The following is a 24,910-nucleotide window of genomic DNA, read 5'->3' as shown; positions in this document are numbered from 1 at the left end:
TGGAAACATGAGAAGATATGTACCAATGCTTTTCTAGAGACATGGAAACCCAAGGTAGATGAGAAAAGTCAAGACAAGAAATGTTCCTTAATGGCTGTTTATGGAGAAACAGATAGACCCACACAGTTTGGTCTAGTCTGATCTTGGCAGGGAAGAAAGCTATATTCTAGTCTGTATGTGCTCACAGTAAATGCCATTCAACAATGCTTTAAAAATAATTATTACTGGATGTGTGCATGATATGTGTATGGGCATGTGTGCCATAGTGTATTTGTGGAGAACTGTGTCATTGGTTCTTGCCTTTCAGGGGCTGAATTATGTTGGCAGGCTTGCATGGCAAGCACCTTTGCCTGGTGAGTCCCCTTGCTATCCCCAACACTTTTGAACTGTGCATTTCAGGTGATTAGGATAGTGAATTTTCATGTGCTTTTTTTTTTTTTTTTCCTTTTTCACCATAAAAAGCAGCAGCATTTCTATGAGAGTTGAAACTGTTCTTTAAAAAACCTTGAAACAAATGGAAACTATGGGCTTTTGCCAATAGTTGCTGACTAATGGTCCAAAACAGAACAACTAGCCACTGTTATCAGCACCCTCCCCTCCTTTATCAATTACCCCCGTTGTTTTAGATGAACAGAACAGTACAACTACAGTGGCGGATTGGGACTAAGTACTTGGGAGGTAGAAGGGAGATTTTCTCACGTCAAAGATAGTTAATTTTAAAAAGTGATTAGAATTTAGTTGTCTAAGTATCTTCCTGTCATCTCTTGGCAGTATACATGTGTTTTACATATTTTAAACAATTTTCTATTAATTCTTTGAGAATTTCATACAACATATTTTTAATAAATTCACTTCCCCCATTCTGCAACTCTTTCCCACTCAACTTTGAGATTTCTTTTTTCCCTTGCCTATATTTTTTAATAGTTAGGAAATCTTTGAGTTGGTAGCTCCATAAATACAGATCTGATATTAAAGTCTTCTAGAAATAATTCTCTAGTGTTGGCCTTCAGGAAAAAAAATTACATTGGTCATTAGCTACTTTTAGGGACTTGTGTAAATTTACTCATCTTTATTAAAAATGAGCAATTCAGAAAACGAAGAGTTAGCCTTACGTTCTGAGTGTTCCACTTCCTAAGAGAGACATAAATAGGAAAGGCAAATAAAACTCACTCAGTTCAGCAGGTCAGAGTCTAAAATTAAACCATGAGTAAAACGCTTAGGGTGCAATGTTCATTCTGTCCTAAGTGAAGGAGAACAAACTGGAGAGGGTTTGCTCTGCAGGATAGAATTTGTTGTACTGATTTGCTTCCTTTGGTTTCTCTAGGGAAAACAACGAATTCTTCCATAGTTCTGAAACTTCTGTAGTGTTTGCTGGGTTGGGAAAACAAACCTTACTGCATACTGTGATCCTTCCCGACACACACTGGCCTTGCTTATCTAAAACACTAGCTCCCTGAGGACTCCTCTCTCCACCATGCTAAGAGGCACTCCATTTTCATTTTCTGACTCATAGACTCATATCTTGTGCTGAGGTAACTACTCTGTGAACATGGCGGCATGTCAAACTAAACCTTTTACTTTTGTATGAAAATGCTATTGTGGTTGTGAAACCCAGAATATTTCTTCTTAGAAGAGTCAAATGATTTAAGCATTATTGTATCAGAAATTTATCCAAACAGCATGACAATGCAGACCCATTTTTTGTGTATATAAAATGTGTTCACAGTGACTGATGGAATAAGGGCAAGAAATGACATGTTTAAAGTTCCCTAGCAAGGATGCTAGGAATCGAAGCAGTAATAGCAGTCTGTCCTTTGGGGTTGAATTTGAAGTGTGTCTTCCCTTCTTTTTTAAAATTTGCTAATGCATGTCGAGAATTATTCAGCCCCACCCAGGCGCAAAAGAGCTATCAGGAATAAACTTTAAACTTTTGCTAGTTTTACACTTAAAACTAGCAAAAGGAAAACAATCAGTTACAACTGCAAACTACCCTGAGGAAATCAAGTATACATCGATAGTGTCCTGCAGTATTAGATAGCTATAGTCACTTTCTAAATGCATTATAGTTTGGTTTGCATATTCCTAGCGTATCTGTACTAATGCCTGGTCTTTCTTTTCTTTTTGCTAACACAATCTCAGACACAATCTATTTAGTTCTGGTCTATGAATATATCTCACAAAGACCTTCAAGAGTATTTAAACTGTCAGCCTATCTATTTACCATTGAATTCTGTATGACTTTGCAAGTTATCTCTTGAAATAATTTCAACCAGTTAAGAATTTCAGAATTGTAATTTTATGTTTTGATCTTATCCTGAGATTTCAAAAAGCCAGACATTTAGAACATTATATGCCGAAGGCTGACATAATTTAAAATGTAACTGAGTACACAAGGTAGTGGAGCCATTTATACTCAGTACTCACTATATATAATCAGTGTCTGTAACCGAGCTCTTTAGTCAAGACTGTCAGTGCTGTTGTACATAGTGGGCCACGACAGGCACATTGGGCAACCAGATTCTTCTGGGTTTAGCAACTGTCAAGGAATGAGCTCACGTGACCTGGAAGGCTGGGAGCCAAACTGGTCAGAGAGCTTTGCGGTATCAGTTCTGCTCGCTGCGCGGACTTTACCAAGATGGCCTCGAGGCCTCTGCGCCTCTGTCCTCCGGGGCAGCCATCTTGGTAAAGGCCAGGCAGGGGGTGGCTCCCGGTATGACCCGGCTGCAGCCTGGGACCGCATGGTCAGAGACGACCGCCACCAAAGATGGGGAGGCGGCGCGTGCTGAGGCGCTGCGTGCAGCTGTTGGTGTCCTCAGCGGAGCTGGGGTGGCCGGGCCGAGGGAGGAGAGACGCGGGAGGAGGGCGTAGAGCGGCTGGGCCCGCAGAGCCGAGGCCCTCAGGCGAGGAGACGCGACGCAGCGCGCGCCTGCCTGCGCTCCGCGCAAGGTGAGCCCGCCCCTTCGCTCCACCCTCGCAAGATGGCTCCGCCCCTCGAGCTTCCGCTCCGTCCAGCAGCCTCGCTTCATCCCGCCCTCTAACCAACTCCGCCCCCCGCCTTCCAGCGCCGCCCACCGGCATGGCCCCGCCCACATACAGCGCGCCGCCTTCCCGGGAACCTGAGCGCCTGCGGGTGAGCCTCCCTGCTGTTAGCCTGGATCTTCGCGGGAGGCGGTTCGGCGACCGCGGTTCCTTTTCGTTGGTTTGCTCCTTAGTCTCGATATCTGCGTGGAACAGCCTTTCTGGGGCTGTTCGGATACCTCGGTGAAGTGCAGCGGGTTTCGAGTAGGTTTCTAGCACCCAAGCCCTGCCTCCTCCTGGAGATGCACTTGTGAGTGGCAGGCTTCTTTTGAATTACCGCACCTCTGGAGTTGCGGAGCTTGCATCTCTGGATCCGCTTACGTGAAGAGCCACCGCGTTTTTAGGCGCCCAGAGGGAAGTAGCTGTATTTGGGATTTAAGATCTACCCTTCCTGCTGCAGACTCCCTGGTTACAGCTCCACGATAGGAATACAAGTGGGTGTATCTTCATTTGGTTGTATGTAAATGAATGGGGTCCACAACTTGCTCAGAGCAACTTATTTCAGCTTCGGTGTAGTATTTATGTCCTAAAAAAATCCATCCCCAAAGCATTATTGCCGTTTTTCTTAAAGTAAGAGTAACTTATTTAACCACAGAATGAATAAAAGTACGAGGCGGGATTAGAGAAGGATGGCAATAGACCTTTTTCTTTCTTTTCTTTTTCCTTTTCTTTCTTTTGTACTGTGTTTGCTCATTAGATCGGCTATTCTTGATGGCGGTTCATATGGACTCCTCTTCCCAAGGAGCGCGGTATGAACCCGGTTGTTGTGAATATGCGTTCAAGGTCTCCAGTGGAACCTGGATAATGTGTACTAACAGTCAGACCCAGAAAACATTAAGGGATTGAGAAAAGTCAACAACATAAAAAAAAAAAAGTCTGGGATTCTTGCTTTGCCCTTACTGTAGGCTGTTTATACGTTGTTATGCTGTGACTTGCATGGGTGGTTTTGGCTTAGCATGAAGTCAGAAAGCCACTTTTGCAACACACTTCTCTTAAATTAAGAAATAATTTTCATCTTTATTAACAGATGGACGTATAACAGTTCTGTTTTGTCACATTGGGTAGAAGTTAGTGGTAACAACATGATTTAGAAAGAAGTTACATAATCTTTAAAAGGGTGATTACTTGTATCTTACAACAGTCTAATTAAAAAAAATAGTTTGATTTTTGTTGTAAGGAAATGTTAGCTCTGTTAAAGATTTAGGGCAAAAATGTGCATTTAAAATCAGAATCTAAGAGGAATCGAGGGTTTGAAATGGGTGTAAGTCAATTGGAAATACAGTCATAATTTTCAAAGATTTTATTTTGTTAATATTTTTACAGGCTTCATCCCTTCACGAATTATATAGCAAGTGTCCAAGAGACAAACATCTCTAGTGTATTTATCATGTTTCCTTTTCCACCCACAATTCCAAACTCGATCAGACAGATTCTGATTCCAAAACTGATGATTTTTTATTTTTTATTTTTATTAGATATTTATTTACATTTCAAATGTTATCCCCTTTCCAGGTTTCCCCTCCAAAAACCCCCTATCTCCTCCCTCCTCCCCGTGCTCCCCAACCCACCCACTCCCGCTTCCTGGCCCTGACATTCCCCTACACTGGAGCATAGAACCTTCACAGGACCAAGAGTCTCTCTTCCCATTGATGACCAACTAGGCCATCCTCTGCTGCATATGTGGCTGGAGTCATGGGTCCCTCCATTTGATCTCTTTGGTTGGTGGTTTAGTCCCTGGGAGGTCTAGGGGTACTGGCTGGTTCATTTTGTTGCCTCCTATGCAAAACTGTTTTCTAATGTTTGTTCAGTGGGACTGTTTAAAGACATTTTAACGTAAGGGTTCTGTCATAAGGTCAGGGATGTTTTATTGGAAAAGGTTTTGGTTATACTTTAGTTCTTTGAGTCACTCCTACCTATTTGTTTGAAAGAAGTCTTATATTCTTTTAGGTATTTAGAAAGCCAAAGGGATTTTTGTGGAAATTTAGTTTATATTTTCACTTTAGTTTGTTTTCTGTGTGCACGAGTGCGTATGTGTATTTGTGTGTGCATGTATGCGTGTGTTTCTCTTAGTGGTGCATAGCTGTAGCTAGAGTGGGGTCTCCCATTCCTTTTCATTCTATATGAGTAAGAATGTGGCTGCATGGAGCGCCCTGTCTATGTAGGTACTATAGATTAAAATAAATACAAGTAAAAGTGGTTTAATTGAAGTACTATTAGGCATGTATAACATTGGCATGAAAATCAGTTCCAGTGATTTCCACTGCAAGGTTGAAGCAATCGTCTTTTTTTTTTTAAAGATTTATTATTTATTTATTTTATGTATATGCATACATTGTATGCTGTACAGATGGCTGTGAGCCATCATGTGGTTGTTGGGAATTGAACTCAGGACCTCCGCCTACTTCAGCCCAAAGATTTTATTTATTATTGTATGTAAGTACACTGTAGCTGTCTTCAGACACACCAGAAGAAGGCGTCAGATCTCATTACGGATGGTTGTGAGCCACAATGTGGTTGCTGGGATTTGAACTCAGGACCTTCGGAAGAGCAGTCAGTGCTCTTACCCGCCGAGCTATCTCACCAGCCCGCAATCGTCGTTCTAACGACTACATTCCTGAAGAATTCTACATGTCTATAACTTACTGCTTTACTTGACCCATCTTTTGAACCTAGTAACCATTTATTCTGTTTTTATTTAACTAATTGACTTTTACACCATGCTATGTATGTTCTTGGCTAGCTCCAGGAGCAGTCCATACATAGTTATACTCATTCTACTGCCAACTAACCTTAAATGATGTATTATAACTTACACTTTTTTTGTTTTGTTTTGTTTTTCGGTTTTTCAAGACAGGGTTTCTCTGTATAGCCCTGGCTGTCCTGGAACTCACTTTGTAGACCAGGCTGGCCTTGAACTCAGAAATCTGCCTGCCTCTGCCTCCTGAGTGCTGGGATTAAAGGCGTGCGCCACCACGCCTGGCTACACTTTTTTTTTTCAAGATATTTTTGGATGTTTATTTTTAGTTGATCTTGCTGATCTAAAGTACCTGACTTTATTAATACTACTCCATGGATTAAAGACAAGAATTCATGAACCTGGGAGATTTTAGCCATTGGGTACTTTAAGGCAATAACTCTGATTCATGTTATACAGATGAAGCAGGCAAGCCAAGATCACACAGTATAGGTTGCCAATGCAGTATATACTGTACCTTTAAACTGGATAAAAAGTTGGGGATAGCCATTATCATTGGCTGTGGAGTCATGGGACTAGATTTAGATGGATCAGCATAAATCAAAAGCCTGACTGAAAAACAATTCATAGTACTGAGTGTGGGAACGCATGCTCATAATTCCAGCATGTCGGTGAAAGAGACAGGTGAGGGATTGTGAGTAGGAGGCTGGTCTGGGCTGCATAGAGGGTTCCAGGCCAGTTTGGGATATGTAGCAAAACTGTCTGAGAAAAAGCAAAGGGCAGAAGCTAGCATGGCTTCTGCCTGGCACGCTGAACAACCAACCCCGTTACTCTTAAAGAGAGAGCTCTGTGTGTATATATAGTTGGAACTTTCCATACCAAGGGACACTAACTAATGACCAAATAGGAAATGTCTGATATACTCATGTGATTTTCTAATCCTCCTCAGTTAGAAGAATGAAGTTAGGACATCAGCGATCCTTTAAACCGCTCACTTGTTTGTCTTGCTTTATCAGACCCTTGGCCTACAGCTATTAGATGACCACAGTCATTTGTTTTGGAAGTTATTTTCTGTGTTTGAAACCCCTTGCTCAGTCTACAGAGATAATTGTTCCCGTTTTAAATGTGTGGGGTTTTTGTGTGTGTGTGTGTGTGTGTGTGTGTGTGTTTTTTAGCTTGCTTAGAGAACTCATTGAAGGGCCGAGCTCACCCTTCCTTCTACTGTAGTTAAAGAGCCAAGCTCACCCTCTCTTCTCCTGGAGTTAAAGTCACTAATAGACAATTCAGCAGTTTCTGGACTTCATATTTTTTTTTTTTTAATTTAAACTAAACAAAGTCCTGAACTTGAGATAGAGCATGCCATTTCTCTTCCCGGTGCGGACCATGTCTCTGTGTGCTCTGCTAAGGATTTTTAGGTGAGATGCGATCTTAATTATCCAACGATAATTAAGGGGAGTGCATGGCTAATAGACAGTCTAGACTCCTCTGGCCAGATCCAGATCCTGGGAACATCCTATGACTCTGTGGCCTGGCTTGCTTGGTCTGTAAGGAGGTCACACATGTGTTGACTTTTGTCATGGGATAGATATTCAAATGGCAAGAGACCCTGGAGGGTATGGACTTGGTTCAACTGGTTAGCTTCCTCCTCTGCTTCTCTGAGGAAAGCTTAGCTTATCATGATCTCTAAAACTGCTTTTACCCTGCAGAGGTGACACCCTTTTGATACTGTTGAGGGGCTGTTGATGCCTTAACGCTGGCTTGGCATCCATGTAAACTTTTGTTTACATGGGATTAATGCCAGTGCACATATGTTGTGTGTCCTTCCAGTGAAGAATTTTGACCTAATAAACTTTTGATGTTCTCAGCAACATCTTCTTGGCTAAGCATAAGCCTGGTTATGCACAGCTTTGTAATTTCTTTTTGCAGGGCCATTCAGATACTTTCAAGTCATATTTTAAGTCAGTGTGCTACCTTTAGTATTACTGCCAAGCTTGTATAAATTTTGTTGGCTGTATGAATGCATTTTGTGTTACTGACCAGTAGGCCTTGGCAGTTGAAGGGGCGGGGCTTACCAGGATGCAGGACTGGAAATGTGAATATTGGGAAGTTCCCCAAAACTATACATATTGGTCCCCTACCTGGAGATGTCTCTTTCTAGAAAGATAAAATGCAGGCTGAATTTATGACATCTTTTCAAAGCAAGGAAAGTATGTTCAAGTCCCCATGTTTATATTTTCATTTTATATAACTGAAACATAGAATCTTATTAATTTGTTAGTTAATCTTACTATTTGTTGATGGGTCTTTTGTATAATTTCAAGTTACAACACATAATTAAAGCAGTGCAATTTGAAAACCATGCAGGATTAAAGGAGTAATTTTTTTTTCAAGGAAATAGGGCTTATTGAATTCCTACTAATAGCTTTTTACTTAGAAAAGAAAAAAAAACACACACACACACATTGTTGAAAGCAAAGATGGGCAGTGGTGCCGCATGCCTTAGTCCCAGACTTGGGAGGAAGAGGCAGGTGGATCTCTGTGAATTTGAGGCCAGCCTGGTCTATAGGCAAGTTCCAGGACAGCCAGGGCTACGCAAAGAAACCCTGTCTCAAAAATACATACATACATACATACATACATACATAAATACATAATTAAAAAAGCAAACTAAGGCTAACCTGTCTCTATGTCAATGCTAGTAGTTTTAGTTTTTAAATTGTGGATTGTACTTCGCTGTTAAAGATAACTCATTGGATCTTTCCTTGTAGGTTGGACTTGATTAGTGGAAAGCACGGGCTTTGTGGTTTGATCAGCATGGGTTGGACCCTGAGACTTAACTGTTACTAACTTTTTGACTTTATGCAAGCCTTACCTTTAGTTGTTGTTGTTGTTGGTTTTTTTTTTTTTTTGATACTCTATTAAACTTTCCAGTTATGGCAGCTATATTGGACAGGACTGGTATTGGGACAGTTTGGAACATTGCTTAAACATGTTTCTCTTAAATGTGGAAAAAGGGGGCTGGTGAGATGGCTCAGCAGGTAAGAGCACTGACTGCTCTTCCAAAGGTCCTGAGTTCAAATCCTACCAACCACATGGTGGCTCACAAACACCCACAGTGAGATCTGACGCCCTCTTCTGGTGCATCTGAAGTCAGCTACAGCATACTTATGTATAATTATAAATAAATCTTTAAAAAAAAAGAATTCAAGGTCATCCTTGGCTCCAAAACAAGTCCAAAGATAGTTTGTGTTATAGGAGACACTGGCTCAAAAGTAAAATAAAATTAATTTTAAAAAATGTGGAAAAAGTACAGAACTGGCATGTTTTGACTTAGTGTGGTGTGTGCCATTCCTGGAGTGTGGGCTCCAGATGGCTTCCTGTAGCAAGATGCAGGAGCAATCTGGACAGTGATCTCCTTTCTCTTAGGGAGACTACGAGTAGCAGTGTATGTGGCTTGTGGTTATATCAGACTGATCAGAGTCTGACCAACGTGGCCATCCCTTGCTGGAAGGCTGGAGATGTAGCTGCTCAGCTGGTGTTATACCCTGAGCTGGACAAGGGAGGCTGGAGTTTATGGTGGATCTCTTTTGTCTTTACCTGGTCCAGCAGTAGACTCCACCCTCCCAGCCATTCCTCATACCTTCTCCAGTTAGTGGGAGCGCCCTTTGTTGACTTAAGTCTCTTTGCCCTTTACTCTTGCTTCTCTTTTTATTTGATTTCCAGCAGGTGTTCTAATTGAGCCCTGTTCTTCATTTGTTCATTCCACAAGTATTTGTTGAACAGTTAGCACTTGGGTATTGACTGCTAGGTATTGTTATATTACTGATTGTATTTTTTTCCCCTTGGCTTGGCTCTCTGGAAGCAGAGCCAAAATAGAGACTCAAGTGAATAGACGATAAGTCTGTTACTTATCAACGTTATAAGTGGCAAGGTAGTCTTCCCCATCCAGTACTGCAAATAGCCAATGTCAGGATTCTGGCACCAAGTGGTAAAAGAGAAGATTAATGCCAACCTAGCCTAAATTCTAGAATACCAGAGAGACTCTTGGGACCTTCCTAAATGCCTGAACCTCTTTGTGCTGATGATTAGTGACTTAAAGCACAGAAATGGTTCTCAGCCTTGATCCCTGACCAACCAACCATGGGTACCTCCTTCAGAGGTTTGGCTCAGCAGCCTCAGGCACAGTATAAAATCTCCACAGTTAATCCTGATGTGCCCTCAGCACTGGGAATCAGGCATGAGGCTTTGTTCTCCGGCTGGACAAGAACTGTTCTAAGAAGGTTTATCAGTCACATGCTAGAGATCAGATCCTTTCTTGGCAGCCTGGTTTGACCATTGAGAGGAGGTGAGAGATACTTAGATAAGTGATCTTTGACTGAAGAGGCCAGACACTGAGATGCTGTAGGGATGCAATTTATCTGGAGCTGGCCTTGCTTGCCTTTTGTGTTGTCCCATTGTGGACATTTTAGCTAGGGCTCTGAACCCTGCCAGAAGTGCTGGATCCATGGTATTGGAAGTTTGTAGTCTTTGCTCTTGGGGGGACAGTGAAGGGACAAAAAGGAATGTGGTAGAGAAGATTGTTATTATTTTCAAAGCCAAGAGACTCTCAAGGCTTCTGAGAGCTTCCAGGTGGATCCAGAAGGAGGTCTGGAGTTGGTAAAATCTTGGGTATGGTGGTCTTATTTTTGAGACTTGTGTGAATTCTAAGAGCACCAAGGCTTCTGTCATTCAGAAATAAAAGTGAAGACTCATTCCTGAGTTGATTCCATTTCATTTTATTTATTCCATTATCTTTAGTTCACATATATTAGTGTTTTAGAGTGCAATAAAATGGCAATTTATAGTTACTGAAGGTTTACTGTGTGCCAGATACTGGACTAAGAGTTGTAAAACTACAGCATAGACAGGAGTATCAGTGGCAAAGTTTGGACAGATTTATTTTTAAATATTTGTGAAATATTTATGATTTTACCCTGACAGTCAAGTTTAGTACATTTTAATTATGCTCTGCTTTTAAAAATGCTTTTATAATTTACTACATGCTTCCTGTTCATTAAGAGAGTATACTGAGTTGAACTTCAGCGTCTGAAACCTCCTTTGAACCTCGTGGCTTTATTAGTTGACCTGAAACTGACTTCATATCTCCCTCCGATTCTTGGTCTGTGGTGAAGAAGCCAGGGTCTGACCTCAGTAGTGCCTGGGCTGGTTTCCTTGTAAAAATCTTTACTGTTGATTGTAGTTTCTTCTTGTAACCCTTTCCTTTCCTTTCCTTTCCTTTCCTTTCCTTTCCTTTCCTTTCCTTTCCTTTCCTTTCCTTTCCTTTCCTTTCCTTTCCTTTTTCCTTTCCTTTCCTTTTTCCTTTTTCCTTTCCTTTTTCCTTTCCTTTTCCTTTCCTTTTTCCTTTCCTTTTTCCTTTCCTTTTTCCTTTCCTTTTTCCTTTCCTTTTTCCTTTCCTTTTTCCTTTCCTTTTTCCTTTCCTTTCCTTTCCTTTCCTTTCCTTTCCTTTCCTTTCCTTCCTTCCTTCTTTTTTTTTTTTTTTTTTTTTTTTTTTTTTTGAGACAGGGTTTCTGGAACCCTGGCTGTCCTGGAACTCACTCTGTAGACCAGGCTGGCCTGGAACTCAGAAATCCACCTGACTCTGCCTCCCAAGTGCTGGGATTAAAGGCGTGCGTCACCACGCCTAAGTAACTGTAGGAAATTTCCATTTGTCAGATGAACTCACCAACTTTCTTCTAATATGCAATGTAGTCTGCAATACCTGACAGTAATGAAGATTCTAAGTATACTTTGCTAAGCTTGCCCTGAGATTTCTAAGTGGTAGACAGTAATGCCTGATTTCTTTCACTATCTCTCTTACAATACTAGAGGCAATTCTGAATGTCACTGAATAGGCAACATTCTTACTGAATTCCAAGCCCAAGGTCAGCTCAAGACTACCTAGGGCATTGGTGAAGGCCAGGAAGCAAAGTTCAATTTTGCTTAGGTATTTGGCAAGTCATTGCTTGGAGACACCTATAATAAAACAATACTGAGGGAAAGCACACAGATCCGTTCACCGGCTAAAGCAAGCATTCGTTATACGGGATGCCACGGCTCCAGGAGACTAAGTTTCTGTGAACTTTTTGCCTCAGGACTGCGTCCAGGTTTCTAGGCCTGTCATGCTAGTCACTAGCAACCTCCCACATCCAACACAAGTCAAGTTCCTTGTTGGCCATATATTCAGGAAGTTATGAGTCTTCCCAGCGGCAGTGACCCTGTGTGTCACATGACCACCGGTGTGAACTACTTGCCATGTGAGGCTTCCTCATGAACTTGGGCCACTAGTTTCAGAAATGCTTTATTCTAAAGACTATCATTTTCATCCTTCAAAGCTGAGCTTCTATCGACATGATCTGGAGCAAGCTAACATCAGTATGGCTGCTTAGGGTTGGAGCCTGCACTTCCACCCCACTCTCCCTTCCCCCTGTACCTGGAAAATTAGCTTGGAACAGTGTTCCTTCAAACAGTGTTTACTAAACATGACTTGACAGGTACAGTAGCAGTCACCCTCTACTTAGATCTCAGTGTCTGTGCCCCATTTGTCCTACAGTCTCTACAGTCTCTTCAGAGATACTGTGTCATGTCTTGAAACACATGACATCACACTTCCAATAACTGTTCTCAGATAAAAATACTCCATGAGACTTTCCGGTCAGCTTGGGGAAAGTGGCTAGACAGAGAGTTTCCTTCCAGGCATTGGAATGGGAGGGTCTGGCTATGGCCAGCCCTAGTTAGAGAAGCCAAGTGCTGGGAGCCTGAGCTGAGTCTTGGCAGGGCTAAAGATTGTTACAGTTCTAGAGGCAGAAGTGACTTTAGCACTATGGCCCAGTCCTCTCATTTTATAGCTGAATGAAAGCGAATCTCAGCAAAGTTAGGTGACTTTCTAAAGGCTGCAGAATTCAGTGCAACCAAAGTGGGAGCACTCACCAAAGTGGGAGCACTCACCAGATTTGGAGCACTCACTAGAGTTGGAACACTGACCAAAGTGGGAACTGAGCTGTTCACTGCTCTCTTTTTCCCACCAGAGGTTACAAAGATCCCAGGTCTCCATTTCTTTTTGTCATGGGTTGCTTATGCACAGAAAGTTTTCTTTTAGTGTAGTTATGATGGAGTAGGAACAGGAAAAAGGATACCCACATTTTGGAATCACAGTTTTGTTAAAGTTGGCTTAAGGAAAGTGAAAGGACCTTTAAGGTCATTTGCATATTTTAAGCTTAGTGTCTTTCCTGCCTTTATCCACCAACCTCTTTAACCATCTAATTCTGTATAGCATTTAGATATTATTACCACCAGGAACAAATCTACTTTTGTGGCTAGTTTTATTTAAAGTATTAAAGAAGGGATAATTAAATAAAAGAGACATTTTTTGCCTATTTTCTAAATTTGTCATAACATGATTATCCTGAGTTATCCAGTTGTGTTCAGTTAAATGGTGTTTTATATGCTATTTTGCCTGCATGTACACAGGTGTACTGTGTACATGCCTCATGTTCAATAAGGCTGGAAGAGGGTTTGGAAGCCCCTGAACTGGCGTTGAGGATAGTTGTGAGCCACTATCTGGGCACCACACCTGGGTCCTCTGTAAGGGCAGTAAGTGTTCTTACCTCTCCAGAGGCTTCCTTCTAATTGCCATTAAATCTTTACTTTATTACTTACATGAAAGGAAAAACTTGTAGAGGCGATGTTTAGAGTGTTCATATGGTTTAGTGACTTAAAATCTCTTACTAGCCCATAGGTGACTTTTAGTTCAGTATACTGCATTAGTCTGATAGTTAATATTTAAAGCCTTGGCAGTGTGCAGCCAGGACAAGCATTGTCAGGGCACCTGCTGTCCCTGACTCCTCTTGCAAAGAAAATGTGCTTTCAAGTTTAAAGAGTTGACTTATGTTTTGTGTTTATTCCTCTTACAATTTACTGTTAAATCTAACTATACTTTTGTTTAACATTTCTTTTATCAAACAATTTGTGTTCAAGCAATTTTTTTCAATAATTAGAACTTTATGAGACAAGTTTGAGGTTTTTAGATGCAAGCAAATACTATGATATTAATAAGGTGTAAGGAAACAAATATTGTCATAGTTTCTTTTCTTTTTTTCTTCTTTTTTTAATTAGGTATTTTCTTCATTTACATTTCAAATGCTATCCCAAAAGTCCCCTATACCTCCCCCCAACTCCCCTACCCACCCACTCCCACTTCTTGGCCCTGGCGTTCCCCTATACTGGGACATATAAAGTTTGCAAGACCAAGGGGCCTCTCTTCCCAATGATGGCCGACTAGGCCATCTTCTGATACATATGCAGCTAGAGACTGGAGTTCTGGGGGTACTGGTTAGTTCATATTGTTGTTCCACCTATAGAGTTGCAGACCCCTTCAGCTCCTTGGGTGCTTTCTCTAGCGCATAGTTTTTTTCTTACATAAAATTATCAAAGAAGAAATAGAGTTTCAGCAATGTAGGTTTTTCAATTTTACATTTTGAGATTGTCTTTCTTTTTTTTTTTTTCACCAGAAGTAGCAGATTTATTAAACTCATCAATAGATTCAGATGGATCATGTTCAAAAGTATCCTTTGGTTCCTCCTGTGATTTGCTTTTCAAAGGACTCTCTTCTTGGGGTTCCCCCTCAGCTTTTTTGGTTTGTTTTTCCTGAGACCCTCGTCTTTTAGAGACAGGAGATTTGCTGTATGGGGATGAAGAGTGAGATGATGATGATCTTGGAGACCTAGAAGATCTATATGACCGGCGAGATCTGCTTCGGGATCTTTGAGAAGACATGGGTCTTCTTTTTGGACTCCTGGACCGTGACTGACCTCGTCAAGGACTCCTAGAGTGCCTTCTATTCTAGACAGGTCTATAGCCACCTCGATGGTATCTCCCTCTTCCTCCTTGATAATACCCTTACCCCTTCCTCTGTACCCATAAGGTCGTCTCATTCCTCTATTATTTTTGTAATCTTAATTCTGTAATCTTAACGATAATCTCTAGAATAAATATGATCTCTACTATGAGACCTTGAATATGTTCTGGATTGAGACCTAGAACTGTATCTCTTCTTTCTGGAATGTGATCTTGATCTAGAACTAGACTCTGATCTAGACTTGGATCTTAAAGAATGTGATCTAATTGGAGCGGCCCATTTCTTTTCTCCTTGGGCTTTATGCAGGATCCAGAAGTCAGTGATGTCTTTGAGATACTGCCAAGATTCTTCTTGTAGAGAATGTTATGGGAAACTAAACTCTGAATTCAAATACCTGACACGCCGAAACACGATGTGCGTGCGGGGGTGGGTTGGGGTGTGTACCTCCGTGGTAACTACACAGCGGCCATTTCCCGACTCCAGAAGGAGAGGAAGCAAGATTGTCTTTCATATAAGAAGCATCTTGACTGGATAAAATGTCTTACATTTTTTCACTCTTTTACTAAATATAAATCATAGTACAGATAATTGTGGGTCCGTATTCCTCCCCACCGTTCGCCGTAGCCGCTGGGGAGGTGAAACACGGGGAGCTTGACGCTGCTGCTGTCGGGTGCTGGGCTTCCGGGGAGGGAAAACGCAGTCTGGGATGTAGGAAGCCGAAGCTGATATTCCCTGACTTCTGGGCATCTGGTCGCCATTAGAAAACCACACAGAGATGTCTGGAATGAAGTGTTGGGGCTCCACAGGCCCACCATGAGTCCGGGACCACTGGGGGCCCGCAGGCTGAGGACAGCGTGCAGCCCTGCCAAGGCGGGAGCTCCTCTTAGCTCTTCTCTGATTGTCCTTAGCTTAGCAGGAAGCTCTGCGGGAGGCTTACCTTATGGCTCCATAGTCAAAGGCTTTCTCCATGCTCCCCAGAGTGGTTCTTGATGAAAGATAGTCCTCAGCTCCAAACTGTTTATTGTTTGTTCATCGTGGAAACAGATGAGTACCAACTTCTCAGGGTGGACCAGAGATTAAATAACCTTTTTAGAAGGGAATGTCCAGGAAGAGGAGCTTATTGGCTAAACCCTCAGGCAGGGCCGTTAGGAACCTCAATAGCATGGAGAACCCTGTTCTGGGCCAACGTGACCACAGGTCATGTTTCCTCATGTGGCTCGTGTTCCAGGCCAGGAGTCTGGCAGGGAGCAGGGAGCTGCTTTACTATCTCAGGTGTGTGTGTACCCCGAGTTTCTGGGGACATAGACCCATAGACCTACTAAGTTTCCTGGCAAGGTCCACTGTCCCCCAGATAACAATTTGTGTTTGGTACTTCAGAGTACTAACCTATGGTGTTATTATTTATTCATTTTAGTACTGCAAAGAGGACTTGATGTTTAAAGCAAGGAGCCTGAGTTCTTATTAAGATACTACTTGGCAAATGTCTATAGATGCATGACATACATGATATGTGTGTGTGTATGTGTGTGTGTGTGTGTGTGTGTGTATATATATATACATATATATATATATTCAAATATCTATTTCATATCTATTATATATTTTATATTAATCTTGTTGCTTCTAATATATTAAATAATATTAAAGAAAACTATGTATTATATGCAATAAAATATCTATTGCTATATAATTATTTAATTAATGAATGATCTTCACACAGAACATTCTCCTTTTGTTATATAGTGTCATTCCCAGGCTTGGACATATTTGCCCTCACAGCACCTTGTTTCATGTCTGTAGGTGTCTCTCATGATGTCTTAGAGAATTTCAGGGGTGGGTAGAATTCATTTGACTCTCCTGAAGTCCTTTAGAGACATTTTAGAGAACTGGGATGTTGTTATTTTTTAACCTATGCTATCTAGCCTTGTAGTAAAAGGATCCTTTTCTTCCAGTAAACGTAAGGGGAACTAGAAAGTGTGTGTAAGTGTGTGGCTTTATTCAGTCTGATATCTGACAATGTAGCATCAGCACTCCTGTTGTACCAGTCTCCTGGTATTTATAAAAATCTGTTGTAGGAATTCTAATCTGCTGCTTCCTAATTTATGCAAATGTTGAAGCCCCAAACATACGTTGTACTGTTGTGATATTTTTCCCTCTCACTTTTCAAATGATAAAGCAGTACATTGAATTCTAGGGAGCTGGCATGTCTTAAATGTCAAAAGTATGAAACAATTCTGAAATAGAGGGTTCTTGTTTTCAGAAAGCATTTTACCCATGTGTGCAATTTCTGAAGTAAAATATTTCTACACTGTCATGGTTCAGAACTCCCTTTGGTTAGAGGGGCTGAGTCCTTCAGCTATTAAAGAAGCAGTTAATATCCACTGTACTTGGTGGTTACAGTATGGAGCTGTCATCTTTTTTTTTTTTTTTGCAACAGATTTGTGTTTGAAAAGCTCAGAGGCAGAGCTTTTCAGTACATAGAACTCGCTTCTGGTTTTCGTGCCTTTTCCTCTAGTGAGTTTCCCTTTGTGAGATTGTTGCTATAGACACTAACAGCGACCAGAAGGCAGCAGTTGCAGTGAGAGTCCCTCTCGTGTGACTCAGCTCTCAGGCAGGCTCTGTGTGTCTCCATGGCATTAGGCTCAGGTGGTCATTTTTCCACATCCACTGAATGGCCTTTCAGGGCTTTGCCTCCAAAACCTTCTTTCCAGGTTGCCTGGGTTCAGTTCTCCTTGTGAGTCTCCTCCTCTCAGTCTCTCAAAGAGATTGCATGCATGTGGTGTCATCATCAGCGTCACATGACGTCATGGAAGTATTAGAAAACGCCGTGACTACTAGTTTTCATACACCCCTCCCCCTGCCCCCCAATCCCTCAGACACTGGAAAATCATAGGTAGAATTCCTGTGGAGGCATTTGGTGGCCTCAAGGTAGGAACAGTAACATCTGAGAATCAAGGTAAGGGCTGCTGTTTGGAGGCAGGCGAGTGTGAGCAGAGCCAGAAGCCTCAGCCTTTCTGAGCCACCTTGCTGACTTTTGCAGGAGAAACCCTTGGGGCCTCTCTCTCTCTTTTGTTTCATTTGCGTGAGATTTGCTTAGAGTAGACCAGCTCCGAAGACTGTGTCATTGTAGAAGGGTCATGGGAGGTATAAAGCGCGGATGGTCATTTGATGTGCAGACCTATTTTATAGATGACTCAGGAGGGAGCGAGGCAGGGCTGGGAAAAGGAGCAGGCACCCTGACAGACGTCACTGTCCCCTTGCTGCCACTCTGAGCATCCTTGTAGCAGCTTGGATCCTGTGATTATCCATTACTTCCCGGTGATGTCGGACTCGATTTCAGATCCAGCAGGTCAGGCGTCTGCTTTGCCTGGGGTGCCGCCAGGTCTGACCGATTCCACCTGACTATCTCATCCCTAAAGTTTCCAGCCATCCAAATACTTTCTCATCTCCGAGATTCCAGTGTCTTTTTTGACTCTTGGATTTACTGTAATGATTGCTTTTCTCATTGCTGTTGTCTCAGTCTCCATTGATTGGACTGTCTGCTTGTGAGATTAGGATACCTAACTTCTGGGCTTCCTGAGAGCCTTAATTGAAATGAACTGGAGGACTGTGTAGCAGGTGCTTTGCTGTCATTGGGTGTTCCAGGCTTCTCTTTTCTATTCACTCATCCATCTCCTTAGCTCTAGGGTTGGTTTTTGTCCGTTTTCATTTGAGACAGAGTCTCTTCCTTATGTAACTCTGGCTGTCCAGGAATTCGTTATGTAGGCTAGGCTGGCTTTGGACTCGGCTTTGGACTCGGCTTCCTGAGTGCTGGGATCAAAGTTGGCCCCCTGGTTCAGGTTTCTAGACCTTTCTTTTACTTTTTTTTTTTTTACCCTGTTTCCAGAATTTGCTTTCCAGCAGCACCCCGTTTAAGCATCTTCATTGTTCTATGGTTGCCCACAGTGTAGCAAACCTTCCTGACATGGCTTTTCTAGTCTTGCATGGCCTCACTTCACGAGACTGCCAAGTATTGTTTCCCAAACCTAACTGTGATGTAGCTCTTCCTATGTGATCTGTTTATATAGGAATGCCAGCTATCTAAACTCCCAAATCTGATCTCATAAACGAACTGAATTTTAATGGCTAGTCACTGTCTTTGCCTTTGTAGAGGCCTCAGTCTAGACTTAACTTTTTTTTTTTTTTTTTTGGTTTTTTGAGACAGGGTTTCTCTGTGTAGCCCTGGCTGTCCTGGAACTCACTCTGTAGACCAGGCTGGCCTCGAACTCAGAAATCCGCCTGCCTCTGCCTCCCGAGTGCTGGGATTAAAAGCGTGCGCCACCACGCCCAGCTCTTAGACTTAACTTTTAAGACATAAAAAGTGAGTCTGTGAGAACTCACAGTGAGGCACCTTAGCCAGAACACTTTAAGCTTTAGAATATACGGAATTTAGCTGTTTGGTCAGCTAACAAGGTTAGAGAGAAAAGGGTTAGCATTCGGGTGTGAACACAATGTCCGTAATATCATCTAATCCTTTGAAACCTCCGCTGGGTAGGTGGGCATTTTACAGGTGAGAAAAAGGAGGATTAGAGAGGCTGTTTGCCTAAGCTGTGAAGCCTGGGAGCCCCTCTCTCAGCTCCCCCGGAGGGTGTTTGGCTTTTGTTAGCTCTGGTTTCCTTTCTCCAGTGGCTATTCTCCAGATGGCCGAGTATTTACCCTCATGTTAGAGAAAGAAACCGGGCATGTTCATGTGCCGCCTGGGGCTTGTGTTCTTTCCCTTTCTCTCTCGGGCATCTTTGTATCTCATCACCCCGTAGCCAGGAAAAGAACATTTGGTTTTCTGTTATTTTTAAAAATAGGGTTATATGTTGTGTAATTATGTATGTTTTGATTCTAAACCAATTAGAAAGCACGTGTTTGTTTGCTTAATATAATCGGTAGGAAGGAAATGAAGTTCTACATAGCAGGTAACTTCATACTTTTAATGCATTATTTCCCAGTTCTGAGTATTTTTGGTCCTGCATGATTGACAGTCAAGGATTGCAGTGTGGGTGACGGTAGGTGCAGTAACGGTCAGTGGTAGCAGCTGAGGCGAGCTGGTGTGCGCCTGAGTCTCCAGTGGTTTCATTGGCTTAGGCTGTTCAGTCTTTTTCGTAACTTCGGGAGCCAGTGATGTCTTTATCTTTATTTTATAGATGGGAAAATCAAGATGAAGAAAAGGTGGGACATTTCTTCACAGCCAGGAGGCTTTAGTGTCTTGGCAGTTTTAAGTCTGCGTTACTTAGAATTTATGTTGTTGCTAGGTCAGTTGATGTGCTGTCTCCTTCCTTGGCGGGTGACCGCATCTGTACTCTCTAGGGGAATAGGTTACAGATTGTTGTTAGTATAAAATGGCCAAGCTTAGCAGGGGTGTATAGAAGGCACTTGAATCACTGAGGCATCTTAGGAAACTAAGCCGGTCTTACTTTATTGCTCAGAACATTGGTAGTTATGCTGATACGGATACGGAAAGGGCCCGTGTGGCTTCTTGGTTTTGTTTTGTGCCATCGGCCTGAGGGAAGCAATTTAAAAAGAGCAAGTATTTGTTGTGGTTCACAGAGGTTTTGGTCGAAGCTAGAGGGGTGCATGTTTCTGGGCCTCTGAGGAGGCTGACACCATGGCCAAGGGCATGTTGAAGTGTAGGAGGAGGAGGCTAGAGAGAGGTTGTGCGTGTTCTCTTTTCCTGTGCACACCCTCCCCCCTCGCCTTGTCCCAGTGGGCTCCAGCTTTCATAGTGCCCAGTGGTTGGCTCCCAGTGTCCACGCCCAGTGGTCGGCTCCCAGTCAGTGGTTGGCTCCCAGTGTCCGTGCCCAGTGGTCGGCTCCCAGTGGTTGGTTGAGATTTTGGACCCATCACTGATGAAGGCAGAGCCCCCATGATCCAGTCACGTCACAGAAGTTCCACCCCTGAAAACAGCTCTGTTGGGAACCAAGCCTGTAACACGCGAGCCATTTGGGGAGGCTGGGGAGGCTTTCTATCCAGATCATAATAGTACTTCTGCTTACTCTGTAGAATGGCACTCACACAGACACGCTTATGTCTAAACGCTGGCTAGGGAAATAATGTTTTAGGTTGCAACAGTGAAGGGACTTTTGAAAGGCTTGGCTGGCAGGTCGATACGATAGGGAAGGCGAACACTTTTCTTTCTAGCAAGCAGAAATACTGGATCTTAAAATCCTGTTTTGCAGCCAGAAGTTTTGAATCAATACAGACATAATAAATGCTCTCATATGGTTGGGGAAATACCATTGGCTGAGAATGGTGCTTTCTAATATGTTTTGTTGATTTTGTTAAACTTGGTAATGTCCCCTTTCCTTCTTCCTTTTGCTTTTCAAAGCTTCTCGCCGAGGGACATGGATGAGTATGAGGACAGCCAGTCTCCAGCGCCAAGCTATCAGTATCCAAAAGAAACACTGAGAAAGCGCCAGAATTCAGTGCAGAATTCAGGAGGAAGTGTGTCTTCTAGGTTCTCCAGGAAAAGCTTCAAGCTGGATTACAGACTAGAGGAGGACGTAACTAAATCAAAGAAAGGAAAAGACGGGAGATTTGTTAACCCATGGCCAACATGGAAAAACATCTCCATCCCGAATGTGCTCAGATGGCTGATAATGGAGAAGAATCACAGCGGCGTTCCAGGTTCCAAAGAGGTGGGCAGCACGTGGCTGGTGTGGAATGGCTGTGTGCTTTGTGTACATATACATGACTTAGTTTGTCTGGGAGGTATGGGCCTCTACTTAGTGATTTGTGGTGTTTCTGTGTGATGAGACATAGTTGTAAGTTTTGAAGAAACAAATGGGTCCTATGACCACACCCTGCGGGTCCTGGGCAGTAGCACAGAATGTGTAAACAATCTTTCCAGTCTGTAGCCAGAGGCTGGGGTAAAGTGTTTTAGAAACAGAGGGGTGGAGTGGTCAGATCTGACTGGTAGGGTTGGAGTATGTGTGGTGGTCCTAGAAAACTGTTTTGCAGAGGTTTTCCAGATGAAGATGAGAAAATGCATGATGCATTTTAGAAAGTAGAAGTTTGGATGGATCTTGCAAAGTAAGCCATGACCTAGAGTGTGCCTTTAATACTTGTACTTGGCCGATGCTGCTATAAAAAAAATCTTTTGATGTCCTTTGCAGAGCTGTGAAGGCTGACTGTCTGTTAGCCTTTAAGGACAGTAGCTTTGCTATGGTGTCATTTGTCCCCTTTTAGCATAAGGTAGGCTTTGGCAGGGGTGCATGAGAGGGTGACCGTTCCCATTACAGGGGCATCTTCTTTCCTTCAAATCTTCCTTAGTTTCCCCCTGTACTTCCTGACATCTTTCTTTAACTCTGATCCTGCCTACCCTTTGGGGAGTTAGGGGCACTCCTGAAGGCTTTGATCTACAGTGGGAAGAGGTAAGGGGACTGTGCCAGCGGAGGTGGATTCTGGCATTAGATCTGTTTGATAAATGTTGCTTGTCTTTTTTTAAAGGATATAGGATTGGAAATCTTATATGGTGCCAGGAATAGTGGTGCACACCATTAATCCCAGCATTTAGGAGGCAGAGGCAGGTGGATCTATGAATTCAAGGCCAGCCTGATCTACATAGTAAGTACCAGGACAGCCAGGGCTATACAGAAAGGCTCAAGAAAAGGGGACTAGAAGCGGGGAGAGATGGGAAAAAAAGAAATCTTCTATCACTTCCATGCTAGAAATATTCATAGTCATCTTTATATGGTATATCTATATCTCTCTCTATATATAGATATGCATGTATACAAACACATATATGCATATATTTGCTGTGCTGCAGATTAAACCTGGGGCCCGATAAATTGCTTTTGTTGATTGAGACGGGGTTTTGATCTGTAGCCCAGGCTGGCTTCAAACTTGTAAAATTATCAAGTGCCATGAGGAGTGTACCACCATGCCTGGCCTCGATATTTTTTTAAGATCCTTCTGAATTAGGCTAGAGATTAATAGATAAACATTTATATTCAGAGCTTTTTAGGATGAGGCAAAGGGACAAGGAAACTGTCATGTTTGTTTTTGTTTTTGAGACTCAGCTTCCTATGTAATTTACCGGAGCGTACTGGAGCGTACTGGTGCTTACTGGAACTTACTGGTACTTACTGGAACTTACTGATAGCCCACACTAGCCTTGATCTTGTGATCTGCCAGCCTCAGCCCCTGACTGCTGGGTTTACAGGTGTGTACCCTCTCACCTGGCCTCCCCCCTCGCCATCCCCCTTGATGAACTCCATCTGAGAAGAAACATTCAACCTGGGAGGAGAGGGCTTAGGGTGTAAGGTCAGGATGGTGAGTTGTGTGGTTTTTGTTGGTGTGAATCTCTTCCTTGTTCTGAACCACAGCTTCTAAAAATAGAGGTTGTCAGTGAGAGGTTCAGTGCTGGCTGTTTCATTTGGAAGAGTCAGTGGCTGCATGAACGTACAGTTGTAGTTCTTCAGGTTTGAGAGATTCTAGAAATTGGATTGACTCTGAGGACCTACCAGGCCAGTGGGTCTTAAGGAAATATTTGTCCCTCCTGGAAACCCAAGAAAAGCCATAGAGGAGCACTGCCCCTGGCTGCACTGGTGTGGATCTTAGGGCCGCAAGTCTCTCCGTTCACTCGGTTAGTTAGCTGGTATTTACTGAGCATGTGTTGTGTGCCGGGCACACTCTGTTATGTGCTAAAACATGAATAGACTAAGTCAGCCAGCTGTGTGTGTATTAAAACACCAGAGGAGTGGTGAGTCAGCAGAGATGTGAGAGGGAGGGCTATGTATGGCTGCATTCTTCAGTGTATTAAAAAGATACCAAAGGGACTCATATCTTTGAATATGCCACTTAAGAATGAATTCGGTATAATCTGAAAGAAAACACCTTTGCACTACTCCAGTGTGTGCCTCACCGATGGCATCTTGTCTGTCCTCTTCCTTGTCTTCTGTGAAAGCCTAGAGTTAGATGAGATGCATGCTGGCTTCCCTTACTTCTGGGAAAACTGTAACTTTGTGTTTAAACACATTAAAAAAAACCATGCTGAGAGGAAGAGCATTTCCCCAGGGCAGTGACAGATCCCAAATCCCCAGACAGAAACAATAGCAGGACAAGTAGGTGAGGGCCCGAGACCTGAGGTCAGCTCAGATTTAATCAGATTTCTGGAGGTCATTTTATGAGTAGATCATGGCCTTAAGTCACTACTCGGAAAAGAAATTAATATTTACATAGGATAATTATATATTATGTTATTTATAGCATGTTACAGTATATTGCATTTGTTTACCTACATATCTGAAAGTGCTGTAAAGGAAACGTATGATTAATGTGCACACTAATTGATAATTCTAAAGAAAGTGGGTCAGAAACAGGATACACAGTTTAGTTGTCAGGCGAGAAAGAGTTTCTTCCCTGGGCCATTCCGGGTGTCTGTCTGTCTGTCTGTTTGTCTCTTCTGGAACATTAGGGCAGTGTGTCGGTCAGCTCACAGGCCACACATTGTTCAGAGACTGTTGTTGCTTTGTGTTGTTGTTGGCTCCGTGACATTGTCTGATTGTTATTATGATTCATAGTCACCTACAGAGGGGAAATGAAAAATAACCCTGGGCAGGCAGCATGTTAGGGGGAGGGAAACAGATGACTTGTGAGTTTCATGACTTGGAGGATGCTGTCAAATTGGCAAACAGGCTGCCCCAGCGTGGCTGGGTAAAAAAGAGTGGGGCTCTGGGAGATGGGAACCAATTTTATGCTCCTCCCTGACTGTGTGGCCTTCTTTCTCTCCCAGTCCTGGGAGACATTCCTCTGTGGTTTAAATCTTACTTGACCTGCACAGCTCATGTGTTAAAGGTTTATTCTTCGGCCTCATGCTATTGAGAATCGGTAGAAGCACTCAGAGGTAGGGGCGGTAGGAAGTCTCCTGGCCATTGGTGGCATGCCCTTGAAGGAAAAAGTGGGACTCTCATTCCTTTCTCCTTTCTTTCATTTTTGGGCAGGAATGTAAGGGACTTGCTGTAGATCCCCCACCATGCTGTGCTGCCCCTCATGGGCACAGAGCAACAGAGCCACTTGATGGTGGCTTGGAATCTCCAACACTGAGCAAACCCAGACATCTTGCTGGTACCTACTTTCTAAAATTTCACCTGGACATCTTGCTTTTGTACTCATCCCTGTAGTCAGTCCCTAGCAGGTGTTTTCAGTCTGAAAATACACTTTCTATACTTTCTTCAGCTGCAGGCAATTCCTTTATCTACTCATTGGAAAAT

At 42.8% G+C, this 24,910-nt stretch overlaps 1 protein-coding gene and 1 pseudogene across 5 annotated transcripts in view; one reads left to right on the top strand and one right to left on the bottom strand.

The window, feature by feature from the left end:
* Positions 1 to 2,864: 2,864 nt before the first annotated feature.
* Positions 2,865 to 24,910, top strand: part of Napepld (N-acyl phosphatidylethanolamine phospholipase D) — a 38,722-nt gene continuing 16,676 nt past the window's right edge. Inside the window, exons 1-2 of one of the 5 annotated variants that reach the window (NM_001359965.1) lie at positions 2,865 to 2,946; positions 21,022 to 21,331. In NM_001359965.1, coding sequence (NP_001346894.1) covers positions 21,038 to 21,331 — 294 coding nt within the window. In that variant the 5' untranslated portion in view covers positions 2,865 to 2,946; positions 21,022 to 21,037. Of the gene's footprint in view, positions 2,947 to 2,977; positions 3,513 to 21,021; positions 21,332 to 24,910 lie in introns of those variants that run through there. The other 4 variants (XM_006535712.3, NM_178728.6, NM_001359964.1 and 1 more) reach the window with 4 other exon arrangements.
* On the bottom strand, positions 14,313 to 15,130 carry Gm15719 (predicted gene 15719; annotated as a pseudogene).

Source organism: Mus musculus, chromosome 5 (genome assembly GCF_000001635.26).
Source record: "Mus musculus strain C57BL/6J chromosome 5, GRCm38.p6 C57BL/6J".
NCBI classification, from domain to species: Eukaryota; Metazoa; Chordata; class Mammalia; order Rodentia; family Muridae; genus Mus; species Mus musculus.
Note: the sequence above shows the minus strand (reverse complement) of the source record. Positions and strands in the feature narration are given on the sequence as shown.